Raw genomic sequence first — 14,142 nt, forward strand, 5'->3', positions numbered from 1 at the left:
ACACAGACATACGCAGTGTTTTAGCAATATTCTGTATGGGGCTTTTAGAGAATAATGTATTGGATTTCTGTATAGCTTTGTGACATCCATTGATGAGGACAATCAATCATTCTGTGAATAGATTCCATTAGGGATGTATGGGCCCTTCTTCCATTATTTAGTTGTATATTAAGCAGTGGGTGGGGTGTGCCTGCTAGGACTTGAATCTATTTCAGGTATGCCGTCATTTCTAGGGATCAGCAAGCAAGACTGTAGAATTCCCATAGTGGAGATGTCAAGTATTGGATCATTTTATATGACTTTCTTCCCTTTTTATCTCTTTGTTCCAGAACCTGCAGCAATGTCTACGATTCATGAAATCCTAGGCAAGCTAAAACTGGAAGGAAACGTAAGTAACATGCCGCACAGTGTATTCCATTTTCGATTGTAAAGCTTGCTACTGTGTGTATTGTAAAGCTGAACTCTGGGCACAACATCTTTAATACAAAATATTCCTCTGTAGCCACAAAGGATTTTAAACTCAGTTTGTGTGCACCAAATGCCTTTGCAAACCTTGTAAATGTAGTTGTGGCATTATCAATGTGGTGTATATAGACTGCAGACTGCAGAGCTGTGGGAGGGGCCAGCAGACCCCACCCACTACAGGCTGCCTGCAGAAAACTACAGGAGGGGGCGGAAACGAGACCAGTCATCCTGCACAAGGTGAGAGAGAGCAGCAGTGACCGGTCTTTATTACAGGAAGCTCCTGCACATTGGATTACTCCACAGATCTCGGAGAAATACTTCAGTCTTGGTGAGCTTTGTATGAGACTATATTTGTTTATCCCAGAGTTCAGCATTGTTTCTTTTTATCCACCTAGTCCCCTATTACAGCACTGACTTTATAGCTCCTCCCTACAGCAATCCAGCTCCACCCAGCATGCTCTTGGTACTGTCAGGCCGTCCACCAACTTTGATGCAGAGAAAGATGCTGCAGCCCTGGAAACTGCCATTAAGACTAAAGGTTGGTGCCCCTTTAAAGCTGGTGACACACACTGGGCAGGTAGTGATGTGTGTAGCTCCAGAATAAATGCAATGTGACAAAATAAAAGCATTTCTTTTACTTGAATGTGCATTAGACCGCAAGTTTCTTTGAGATGTGGATCCTGGCTAGGGTGACTCCCCTACTTCTCCCATTCCCCTGCTTTTTCCTTGTCTCTTCTGTGTCCCCTTATCTGTTTTGTTTCATCTCCTCCCACATGGTATATGTTACAATCTGTGGATATGTCTTATTGGAGAATGTTTTTAGTTGTATTTTTGTTTGTTGGGAAAACCAATAAACATTTAATATGAAAAATAAATAAATACCTAAAAGCATTTCTTATACAGGCTGAAAAAATGCAATGCAATGATAATCAGCAGTGGACTTTGCATTTGATTGTAGGTATATGACTGCTAACACATCCTAGGCTTGCTATGGTATTATGGGGCTTGACCATTGTGTGTTATTATATAGACCTGTGACCATGTAGATAATATAATAGAGTTATTAAATGATTTCTCATCTGGTTGATTTTTGCTTGATGCTGACTGAAGTTGACAGAACTCAGCTGGTTCCTTCAAGCTGGTGACCTGCTATTGTGCTGTGTCTGGTTTGCCGTGGTCAGAGTCCAGTGGACTGTGGCCTCCATCCTCTGCAGTTTATTGCATGGACTTTTATCAGATGTCAGGGTTATTCTTCCTACAAGCATGAGCAAATAAATCCATGACGTCTAATCCCACACCCAGTACAAGTGTCTCCTTTCCTGTGGTTACAGTCCGGAGTTCTCACTACATTGATTTATTCTAATATTATATATCATAACAAAACTGGCTGATCGTAGGAGTGTTTCTTAGAATTTGGTCACTAAGTAGCATTCATTTAACATCCATCTCAAGTAGAACTAGGAGCAAAAGCTGAGACTGGTGTCTGTTTGTTTCTTTTGCATCTACCCCCCTGCAAATGCCATGAATGACTTGTTGATCCTGCCAGACCTGTGTTCCCTTCCCTGCTTCTTTTTCTAGGGTGACAACAGCTTGTCTGGCTCCTCACGTGGAGTCACTGTTTGGCTGATTTTCAGCCCAGCTCTTTCAACAAAAGTAAATTTAAAAATGTACATTTGTGGAGCTGAATGGTGCCAACGGGGCCAACCACAATGGCCAAGTCAGTCAGAAATGTGGGCAGTGTATGGCTAGATTAAAGGAGAACTATGGGATTAGGGCTTTTCCCCATAGTTCTCCTTAGGGTGACGGGAGGACACAAACTAGCGGCCTCCCGTCACCCAAAGCTCAGTATACCGCTAGCTACAGCTCGTGGTATACTGAGACGCCGCAGCCGGAATGGATCCCGACAATTATGTCTGGATCCACCAAGCTGTGTGACAGCTGTCTCTGCCTATCCATTTCAAGTGTCATTCTTGCTGTCTCTATAGTTTTCCCTTTACAGTTCTGTGCCTTTGCTAATGACATTCATTTGGAAGTGATATCTTGATATTAACAGGTTGAGAGTTGTAGAGCTGAACGTTTTGGATAAAAATAGAGATATTGATCATGCAATCAATGGTCACATATTATGGGGATTGATTTTTATTTATTTTTAGACCTGGTTTGAGCTCCTTTGCCATATCTTCCTTGTTTGTGCCCAGGATTGTCTCATATTTGCTCTTGTTGGCAGCAGACTTGCCCCCTCCTTCCTCTGCATTCCAGGGGCCCACTATAATGGGAAATGGCTGCAATTGTTAGAGGCCCTAAGAGAGCCATATCCAGAGCAATTGTGACTGAGCTGTGTACACAGAGGAGATGCTGTACCTGTGCCAGGAAAACCCAGCGCAAACCATAACATGCTCCAGGAATAGAGGAAACTGCTCTGATTTCCTCTTGGCTCTGCTATTCCTTCTTTATATCCTAATGGAATAGTCCTGAATAAATAAAACGTTTATATTCTTTACAACAACAAGATTGTGTTGGCCGTGGTACTTCCATGCAACGCTGCTAGGCTTTATTTTTCTTCTAATAGCAGCTTGACGTAGTCTGTACTGTCCTTGGCCGGCCTTAATGGCTGCATTTTAAAACCTAATTAGAGAAACCATTCCTGTATCTGCTGCAATCAGGGAGGCTCAGTGTCTCAAGATAATTGAATTTTTTTTTTTCTCTACAGAGACACGCAAGTGCAGAAAGTGCACAGACCATGTATTATTCAGATGACTAAAAATAAAGCCCATTACTTTACTTTGTGGGATATGAAGCCTGTACTTTACCCGGGCCGGTCTGTTACCAGTCTGGTACATATCTACCACCTCCAGAATGAGCAGCATATCACTATACATCACACACACTTATCATTGATCGCAAATGCATCATACATTCCTCTATAAAGTGTTACATTTATGGATACCCTCTCATTAGGCCTACAGCAAACACTCAGATTAGGTTCTAACTGTCCTTCTTGTTTAATGTTGATGCATTGTCCATGTTTTTATAATTTGGCATTGTAAATTGTGTGGTACAATGCTGGAAACTCTTCTGTATTCCATATTTCTCTGGTCTCTGTTGTTATATATTTAATGATGCTGTCAGTAGAGGACTAATGGCATAACATTTTATTTCAGGTGTAGATGAACTAACAATCATCAGCATTCTAACAAACCGGACCAGTGATCAGAGACAGGACATCGCATTTGCCTACCAAAGGAGGACCAAGAAGGTACATTGTTCTCCATGGCATGTCATGATATGATATGATAGGATTAGGAAGAACATTGACCTTATCTCAGACTGTATTAAACAAGCATTAGCACTACAAAGGAAATTAAGCGTAGATTAGGTAATCTTATTTTGGGGAAGGGACTTGTTGATTGAGCAGGTAAATAAAAAGCTTTTAGTGTCACCTGTCATCACCAGGCTAATTATTACACAAGCCTGATCATACATGACTTTCTCTTTAGGATCTCCCCTCCGCACTGAAAGGTGCCCTCTCTGGACATCTGGAGACTCTGATCCTTGGACTGATGAAGACACCGTCTCAGTATGATGCTTCAGAACTGAAATCTTCAATGAAGGCAAGTCACCATACATCAGTGCTATTAAGGTTTACCACCCAGCAGTTACTTTATGCATTCAGCCTTTTATTTGTGTAAATCCGACATGTAAAAGTGAACTCTTCTGGGAATTTTTCAAAGCACTATGTATATGCTACTACTTTATACTGTAGTTGCTTGCTGCTTTGTACTGTAGTTGCTTATACTGTAGTTGCTGCTACTTTATCCATTTGTCTCATCTTAACAAGTGTTCCTGCGTGTGTGTACAAGATCAGTGGAGTTTTTTTTAGAAATGGAAGCCCGTAATATAAATGGCCAACCAACCCTCAATGAATATTTCATCTGTAGTTTGGAGTCTGCTAAGCCACCTATTGAATTGTCACATCTGTCAAGGACTTCAATAAGGAAATCTTCCCACTGTTGATCATGGCTCCTTCCCCCACTCAGCTTCCTTTTCTGGGTGATCACACCCCATTTACTTCTAGAGAATAAGAAATGGAAAAAAGTCCAACAGAGAGAGTGTGGGATTGCCATGGCATGTATGCCGTGTAGGAACTGTAGCACAGAGACCTTTACATCAGAGTACCTGAGCACTCTTAATTAGGGTTCTGGTAGTTAAGCCCTCTAGATTTTAATGGACTGCTTCTTTTTAATATTTATTAGCGTTTTCTAGCATACATCTATCTACTGACATTTCACCCTGACATTTCACAATGCTGGACATATGTTTGGCCCTTCCCTGCATAACATGGTGAACATTAGCTGAATGAGCTTACTGTGTCAAAGTATCAAAGATAGTCTAAAGAAACCTAAAAAAGAGAACCGTATTATGTGTAGTGCTAAGCAGTAATATTTATTTGGAGATTTGTTACACTGTTTTTTGGTATACATTTATCTTTGCGGTGACGGCATTTTTCTGCAGTAATTCATCTGGGGGCCATTCACACCACTGCAGTGCATTAGTGCACGTGCGTTAATGCGGTTCATTCATTTGTATGGACTTCCTAAGACACCAATAGGGTGCATATACCGTTTCTGGCAGAGCACCACAGTGAATGTTGGGGCGCCATGTAACATGCATTGCCACGTGCTGCTCTAACACATTACAGCAACGCAATAGTGTGAATGTGCCCGTAGAGAAGATTTTGAGTTACACAATGAAAGCTCGTGCTGCATTATATTATACCTTTTTGTGATTATTTTTAGTTTTTGAATATATTTCTAATTAAATGCTGTTTTCTAATTTTTAGGGCTTGGGTACAGATGAAGACACACTCATTGAAATTATCTGCTCTCGAGATAACAATGAACTACACGCAATCCAGGCTGCATACCGAGAGTGTGAGTGTTGGCAAACTCTGCGCTAACATAATTAGAACAGACATATGTTATGTGATTAATACAAACAGGAGGATAAAAAGGTGAAAGCCGTGCCAATACAAGCGCCTCATTCCATCTGTCTTTATTCTAGCGCAGTTAATATAATGAAAGTAAACATTTCAACTCTCCTTTATTATTTGAATAATCCTGTCCCTATGGCTGTCACCCCATCTTCTAACAGCAGACCATTCACATTACTGAGCTAGGATTAGTGTGACACCTAGTGGTATGTAGATGGAAGTACACGTCTTGTGTAGACATATGACTCGGGAATAGAGTTCCCCCAAGTGTTTATAATGACCAGAATGGGTTTTTTTTCTGATCCAGTATACAAGACCGACTTGGAGAAAGACATTGTTTCTGACACATCAGGGGACTTCAGGAAGCTGATGGTGGCACTTGCTAAGGTGAGTGGTACAAGTTGGCCTACAACACATTCTTTTTCATCAACCTAGAACTAGCATGGGAGAATAAAGTAGACTTTAATATATAAAATGTAGTATTCGTATATATGAAATCACACATTCTAAAATCAGCCCATCCATGTGCAGGCAGATTAGGATATACGTATTCACAAGAGGTGAGAGATTTGTAACTACACACCTTTTTGAGGAAACCTTTCACAAGAGAAACATGTGGGCTGTCATTGCTGACCTCTTGCTTGGCTGTCATCTAGAATGCTCAGTCAGTAACCTTGAAGTATTCCGATAAGCACTTCTAAATGGTCTGCTCTCTTAATATCCAGTCCTATAGACTCTTATACTATACAGTTGTTGGCAAAATTAGTTTGTAGCTTTCTATACAGATCCAGTCAGTGTTATACAGATTCAGTTATTGCTAATGATGTGCAAAACAATCCCATCACTAATAAAAGGCAATGTACATGACCAAATCTTTACATAAGAAATCCTGGAAAATGTTTAAAATAGGAGTCTAGATTTGTGTATATAAACACACATGTATAGATCTTACTACATAGGATCAGCACACTGGTCTTACTTGTGTGACATTTTCTAAAGGCTGCGAGTCCTGCATGTCCTTTGTATCTGATCTCACAGGTTTCCCTTTAGCAGAACTGAGCAGAAGCAGGAACATTAATTATTATTGTTTTTGTTCTCTTCCTCCTGGTAAATGAACCCTCTGGTATGTTTGTGTGCAGGGCAAAAGGCAAGAGGAGAGTTCAGTGGTGGATTATGAAAAGATTGACCAGGATGCCAGGGTAAGTAGATTTATATAATGCAGCAATCGTATAGTTTCCTGAAGTGTCAGTATTGTTTTATATCCCTGTAAGTGATATGAGAGGCAGTTGGCTCCCAGTTACCTGCAGCCACATGAACAGACTCTTTATACTGCCCATTGTACAGCCTGTCTCTTCCATTATGACTATCAATGTATCTGCTGATGTACTGAAACCTTTTTTGTATCTTCAGTACAAAAGATTCAGATTTACTTTACAGTTTACTTTTGCAGTATGTTTTTAAGGGTTTCCAATGATATATTAGGCTTTGTAGAGGATTAATAGGTATTCAAAGTTCTGCCCTGATCTAGCAGGACACACATTGTTGTCCACCATTTCATAACATAACAATCAGCACAGTCCACCTAGAGTCAGGACTCTAAACCTTCTGCTATCTCCTATTGTGTCACAGGAACTATACGAGGCTGGAGTAAAGAGAAAGGGAACCGATATAAGCAAGTGGGTTACAATCATGACAGAAAGAAGCATTCCTCATCTACAGAAAGGTATGGCATTGTTATAAAGCTTTGTTCATCATTAACAGTATTTCTCTGAAGTATGCTGCCAATTGAGGAAACTATATAATGTTACATAGTTACATAGTATTTGAGGTTGAATAAAGACATTAGTCCATCAAGTCCAACCTATTAGGATCTCATTCTAGGAGTACCTGTACCCCTGTCTATGACGGTCCCTTAAGAAATCGTCCAAAAGTTTCTTGAACAATTCCACATTATTTGCTGAAATCACCGCCTGTGGCAGTGAGTTCCAGACCCTAACTGATCTTACTGTGAAGAACCCCCTTCGCCCCTTGTGCTGGAATTTTTTTTCCACCAATTTTAGGTGGTGGCCTCTAGTTTTTGTAACGGAGTTAATTTTAAACAGTTTATCGCTAATGTTGCTACCACCATTGAACATTTTGTACATGGAGATCATTTCCCCCCTTAATCTCCTCACCTCCAATGTGAACATGTTTAAATTTAGTAGCCTCGTCTCGTAGCTCTGGTCCTCCATACCCCTAATTAGTTTGGTTGCCCTCCGCTGGACTTTTTCCAACTCAAGGACATCTTTTCTTAGTACTGGCGACCAGAACTGGACCGCGTACTCCAGATGAGGTCGAACCAATGATCTATAAAGTGGCAAAATTATAGACTTGTCCCTGCAATACATCCCCTTTTTAATACAGGACAAGACCCTGCTAGCTTTGTTTACAGCAGCCTGGCACTGCAAACTACCTTTCAGTTTGTGGTCTACAATGACCCCCAAATCCTTCTCCATTTCTGACTTCCCCAGCGGCATACCCATAATTGTATAACCCATTTGTTTATTTTTAATTCCAAAGTGCATTACTTTGCATTTATCGACATTAAACCTCATCTGCCACATTAATGCCCACTATGTGTAGGAGTAATTGCTTAAAGCCGAACTCCAGGCAAATAGCATAACCCACACTTAATATATATTTGTGAATCAACTTACCTGTCAAAGGATTTGTAATTCTGGTCAGCCATTCCTGTGATTCGGGCACCCCTACCAGACAAAAGCGTCCCGTCTTCTCTGTAGTTTCCACTGCAACAAAACTTGCCCTGGCTTGCGGCTGGACAATAAAAGAGCAGTAACGCACTTATAAGGTTAATTCCCTCTGTTACTTGGATGACTGTGCAATGCAGTAGAGCGGGGGTAGCCAAACTTTGGTACTCTGGCTTTTGTGGAATTACAATTCCCATAAGGCATTGCAAGACTCAGACAGCAACAGGTATGACTTCCATAGGCAGATGCATGATCAGTCATGACACATGAGTGGATTGGCGTGCTCCAATTGTAGATTGAACCCCCAAGATGGAAGGCACCACAAGGAATCATACAGTACCCTATTGATCAAAGTCTACCCCTGGGGATATCCAAATAAGCCCTCACACACCTGTACAGGAAAACAATACGTAATGTTCTTTTCTCTATCCCTCATTTGAGAGCTGTCCATTGTACATGGAGGTTGTAAAGGGACCTATGCAGATGTCTTGCTGGCTGTCTTATGTAAAGATCAGGAAAGAAGGCTTCTTATAATACAAAATCTCTTCTCCCCGGAGTTCTGTAAGATCCTGCTTGAGTCGTCTTGTCTGCTGTTCTCTCTGTGCTGTTCTCAGTAGACCGGATTATTATTGATTCATTATGCTGTCTGCAGCATTGGCTGTTAAAGCTGGACTCTGGGCATATATAAAAGACACACATTCATGTAGCTAGGTATTCATGAATACATCATGGAAGTGTTTTTAATGTAACTTGTGTAAGTACCTGATTATTGATTTAGTATCCTGTGCAGCTGAACTGTGACTGGGAGCCCATCAGGCGTTCTGCATGCAATGCATGCTGCCATAGATCAGACTGAGTGGGTTGAGCAGAGAGATGACCTGATCAGTTACTGTCCAGTCAGTAGGCTGAGGTTGGAGGGAGGACACTACTGTATGAAGAGAACTACAAATACTTTAGTGGGTAATACAGCTCCCGTATAATTTACATTTCTATGTTTAGCTGTGTGCTTGGAGTTTAAACAGGTGACATGAATAGTGATACACTGAAAATGTAGACTCCCACATACTTACTCCTGTCATAATATGTTGTTTCTGAGTTGCTTCTTTTTGCCAATGTATAATGATGTTGGTTGTTTCATGTTTAGTGTTTGAGAGGTACAAGAGCTACAGTCCATATGACATGCAGGAGAGCATAAAGAAAGAAGTGAAAGGCGACCTGGAGAATGCATTCATTAATCTTGGTAGGTGGTTTTCTCTGACTTAATCTTCTTTGCTTTCAATAGACCCTTCGCTAGGCATGCAGCCTGGGTGGCCAGAAAAGAAAGAGCAGCAAGCCTGTGGCCCTTTCTGTACCACCAGGCCACATGCCTTTTACAACTGGGGGGGAGCGGGTACATTGCAAGGGAGGGAGGGCCTCAAAGTTGAGGGACAAGGGCGTCTTCCCTACATCTGGTCTCCCTAAAAGGATGAGGTGGTTATTGGTGGGACATATAGGGAAAGTGAAAGTCCCCTTTATTATAAGGGGTCTGCAGGATATACAACACCTGCCAGGGGCATGAGTGCTGGAGTGCATTAGCAAGTCTTACCCATCCTCACATCTAAGAAGAACCCCTATAATTACATGAAACATACAATTGAAAATAAAGTGAATCCATTGTCAATGACATCTTCCAGCTATATAAATCCATCATCAATCACATAGACCAGAGATGTAAAACCTTGTCAATCATGACGACTCGACGGCCACTGACATTTACCCGTGGCACACTCCCATTGCTAAATGACAGATGTATCACAGTCTAACAGTGTGTGGGTTTAGTTTACCTAATGTTCCAGTCCTATAGTAGCCAGCTTGAGATTTCAGTTTAACCAGCATGTGGTAACCTCTCCTTTTATGTTTTTCTTCTTACAGTGCAGTGTATTCAGAACAAGCCTCTGTATTTCGCTGACAGGCTGCACGACTCAATGAAGGTAAAAGCAATATTCACAAAAAATAATGAAGCATTTCAACGAGGTATTTCGGTCTCCTCAGAAAATTGTGACAGTTCTGTTTCTTGGAGGGAAGGTTTCTTCCACTCTGCAAAATGTAAATAATTAAAGGAGAACTTTGGGGCAACCTTTTTTGCCCAAAGTTCTCCTCTAGGTCAAGGGAGGACATATACTGTGTCCTCCCGTGACCCAAAACTCAGTATATAGCCACAATTGCTAGGAGGCCCAACCAAAATTAAAAGCTGGGGAACTGCGTGCAGGTCAAGAGCTGCCTGCAGAATCACATCACTCTCCACCAGAGTTCGGTCTGTTAATCTGCAGTGACACAGGAAGTTTGAAGGTGAGGAGCCAAAGAAGGAGCTGGAGAAAAAGATTCAGTTTGTATCCTTGAAATACAACTCACTACACCTACACGCCTGAAAAGCAAACTACCCCGGAGTTCACCAAGATTAACAAACATTTCCCTACTTTGGAACATAGGGGCCACCATCATGCTGATGAAGGCTTTTTACCCCAGACTTTGCAGGTGGCCAGAGAACTAGGTTTGGACATGCATACTCCAGGAGTAAAGGGAAAAAAAATTGGTGTAGATTTGGCAGACCTGTCTTTAGACTTCTAGAGGTGGGTTCTCTTGCCTTCAGGGATATCTTGATAATAATGTGATGGGTCAGTCCTAAGAGACATTGTCCCTTTTAAAGACCATGTCTTTAGCAGCTTCTTTTAACTGTAGAGAAAATGCAGAACACTGCAACTCTTTAAGGATGATCATGACATAAAGCCACGAGGGCTGTGTTCAAGGCATGGGAGTGTCCTTAAAGCATCTGCAGTCAAAAGCAGCAAGAAACTGAGTGGACTGGGCAACAAAGTATTGCATGAATGTAGTAGAGAGCCCTGCCAATAAGGAAGGAGACTCAGCCCTACCTGGCAGAGCTAGGGAGGATTCTAGTCCCAGTCCCGTCAGATAACTCCTTCCTCTGCGAATTTTAAAGTCGCCTAACGAAACAAATGAATTTAGGTAGTTCCTGGTTCTCAAGCTTAATGGCTTACTTACATAGTGGGTCATCAGAGACAGGGCAAGTGCTGAGGCAATGCCAACAACTCTGGACCTGAAAAGTGCTCCATAGTTACCTTGTTTCCTAGAAGATGGTCTGGAAAGCACCTTGTGAAGAACCTAGTGCAGGTGGCCACTACCAGGCTAGCCCCACATTGGTCCAGTCACAGTATAAAAGGCAGACTGAGGACAAGCTGTACTGGATTTTAAATTTTAAAGATCAGCTCTAGAAGCAATGTAGAGAAGAGTCTTGATTGAAGAAAATTAAAATTCCAGCAAAATTAGGTTAGAGACCCAGCAGAGCTGAAGAAAAGACAACCATCCTCCGGGGACACTAGGAAACACAACTGGGGCATGCTGGTAGTAGGAGGGCTTGTCTCAGACTCGCCTACAATGTTTTTGGCAGCCCTCCTGTAGGCAATAGTATAACCCCAAGTTGAAAGACTTCCAATGGATGAAAAAGAAGTTTCATTTATGAACTCTGAACAGAATGTATATTCTAGGCTTTTGTTTTGTGAATTATTCTTGAAATAACCTGTAACTTTTTGTTTGCTAGGGCAAAGGCACCAAAGATAAAATCTTGATCCGGAATATGGTGTCCCGCAGTGAGGTAGATCTGCTTAAAATCAAGTCCGAATTTAAGAAGAAATATGGCAAATCTTTGTCCTACTTCATTTCAGTAAGTATGACACAACATTGTATCTTCGATGTGACATCTCATGTGCATACTGTAGGACCAATGGCAGCTGACTAGAGGTCATGGTGCCCATGCAATACCTCGCTTCTGTCACAGACTGCAGGACTAATGTGGGTTTATAATAAGGCAATGGGCATATCTATTTGAGTTGTTGATAATGAAACATGGCTTCTGTCTTCTCCTGAAGGTGCCCACACACCTTACAACCATCGCAAGACTTTTGTCTTGCGATGGTTGTAAGCTAATTAAAAGCTCGTACGATTTGCCCATCTTGGAAAGGCAGATCGTACTTGCGATCATCGAAAGCACTCCCCGCTGAGGGGCGGGCTTCCGATGACCGCAATGCTGAACGGGCATTGTGCGCACATCGGCCCGTTCGGCAGTTGTCGAACGAGCACACCACTAACCCGCCGACAATCGTACGATTCTCGGCGGGTTTTTTAGCATGCTCCTTCGACAAAAGACGAGCAAGCGTACAGTAGAAACGGTCGCACACCTTCCATACACCTTGCGATTATCATACGATCGCGGGATTTCCCGCGATTATCGTACGATAATCGCAAGGTGTATGGGCACCTTGACACTATAATTAAATTAACGTTAAAATTGTATGAAATGTCCCAGAATGAAGTAAGAAGGCGCAGACAAACATTAAGGGCCTGTTCACACTTAAGGGATCTGTTGTGGCTTGTTTACCCACAAATAGGTCCATCGGTCCCTTGTGGTACAAAGCATAGAAGACCAATTTTGTGAGTAGTGGTCAAAGGTAGATCTGTGCAATTAACAAAACTCACATTCCCTGCTCATTGCAGAACTCTAGCTTTGATCTGGCAAGGTTGTCTGAGTGCTGCTTACACATCCGTTACCGCAGTCTTCTGCTGTGTGGCACCATGGGCTGAGGTTTTTATGCTGCTGTTGCATGCAAAAATATGATCAAAGGACAGTAACATATTGGACAGTATACATTTGCCTCCACCATGTATGTATGTATGTATGGCATACAGCGTAAGACTTCAGTTGTAAGCATTTTGAAGTGAACATTTTGGAACTTGGTGTGGACATCGCCTCATACGTCACAAGTTTGATAATCTTTGTGTGTTGGAATAGATCTTATAACAAAGATAGGAACAGGTTAAAAAATATTTTCTTTTTAACATTATTATTTGTCTTTGCAGCAAGACACAAAAGGAGACTATCAACGTGCCTTGCTAAACCTGTGTGGTGGAGATGATTGAGCTACGTATTATTCCTGCTCCCCCCGATTGTAAGATGCCTTACTGCTTATCCTGACCATAGTCTGCCCCGAGATCCCTCCGACCTTCTATCCCCATGTTGCCTGGCTGCTCCTCTCCAGTGTACTGACCAAATACACCGCTACTATCTAAATATATGTATATTTTTTTTCTGTAACCTGTCTTTGTGTGGTTTTTGAGAGTTTGGCCTTCTTGCGACTGAGCATCTTATAAGGTTTTTCATGACTGCAACGTAATAAAGTGATCTTACTTATCAAGTCCATTTCATAAACATAGAAAGACAACACCGAGTGAGCAGTCTATGTATGTAGCCAAGAATGAACCATGGAATGACCCAATCCTACTGAGTGCAGTGTACTGCTTCTATACCATATATAATGCCAAGCATGTGCTCAGATGGAATTACATGGAGCCAAATGAGATAGACAGAAATGATGGTTGCATTTCCTAAGGGCAGGAGAGAGAAAACACCTTCAGGTTAAAATTAGCAACACTTTCTTGCTTTGCTCCAATTGTAACACATCAGAACCTTTTTTTTTTTATTTATTTTTTAAACCCAGTTTACACAAGTACAATGACTGAACTTGTATTTAAAAGGAAAAACAAATTGGTGCGTGGTGTGGTGTTGGGTGGAAGATTGTTATTGGTGTGGAGGATCCAGTGCTTGCTAGCACTCTGAATGGTATTTTGGGTGCCAACAAATGTGGGGGGGGAAAGTTACATAATGGCCACCACCACTCGAGTCTCCCCACAGAAACCTGAAAATCTCACAAACTTGCAATGGGAATAGCTTGGAGACCATCACGGACCTAAGGTCTCGTTCACACCTAGGCGTATTGCATATGCGCGTCTGTCGCACATTTTTTTACAGCGGTTCGCGGTAAAAAAAGTCACGCGTTTCCGAAGGCTACTTGGCTGTATCCCAATGGAAACGCGCAACAAAACGGCCCA

General features: G+C 41.8%; 1 protein-coding gene across 2 annotated transcripts; it reads left to right on the plus strand.

The window, feature by feature from the left end:
- Positions 1-291: 291 nt before the first annotated feature.
- ANXA2 (annexin A2) lies at positions 292-13,344 on the plus strand. Of its 2 annotated transcripts, none has more exons than XM_018554640.1 (12): positions 292-409; positions 919-1,003; positions 3,627-3,721; positions 3,963-4,076; positions 5,306-5,396; positions 5,763-5,842; positions 6,595-6,654; positions 7,085-7,178; positions 9,347-9,442; positions 10,114-10,172; positions 11,798-11,920; positions 13,114-13,341. In XM_018554640.1, exons 1-12 carry the CDS (start codon positions 296-298, stop codon positions 13,171-13,173), a joined length of 1,071 nt encoding a protein of 356 aa, XP_018410142.1. In that variant the 5' UTR covers positions 292-295; the 3' UTR covers positions 13,174-13,341. The 2 variants fall into 2 exon arrangements, with proteins under 2 accessions (XP_018410142.1, XP_018410141.1); XM_018554639.1 differs by having other exon boundaries at positions 294-388; positions 901-1,003; positions 13,114-13,344.
- Positions 13,345-14,142: the final 798 nt, after the last annotated feature.

The sequence above is a fragment of the Nanorana parkeri genome, unplaced genomic scaffold (genome assembly GCF_000935625.1).
Source record: "Nanorana parkeri isolate BGI_ZX_2015 unplaced genomic scaffold, ASM93562v1 scaffold167, whole genome shotgun sequence".
NCBI classification, from domain to species: domain Eukaryota; kingdom Metazoa; phylum Chordata; class Amphibia; order Anura; family Dicroglossidae; genus Nanorana; species Nanorana parkeri.

Bases quoted from the DNA above. Each gene is read 5' to 3' on its own strand.
- ANXA2 (XM_018554640.1), top strand. From the start codon at position 296: ATGACTTTCTTCCCTTTTTATCTCTTTGTTCCAGAACCTGCAGCAATG. The intron at 1,004-3,626 runs GTTGGTGCCCCT...ATTTTATTTCAG, and splicing joins AACTGCCATTAAGACTAAAG to GTGTAGATGAACTAACAATC. The intron at 4,077-5,305 runs GCAAGTCACCAT...TCTAATTTTTAG, and splicing joins AACTGAAATCTTCAATGAAG to GGCTTGGGTACAGATGAAGA.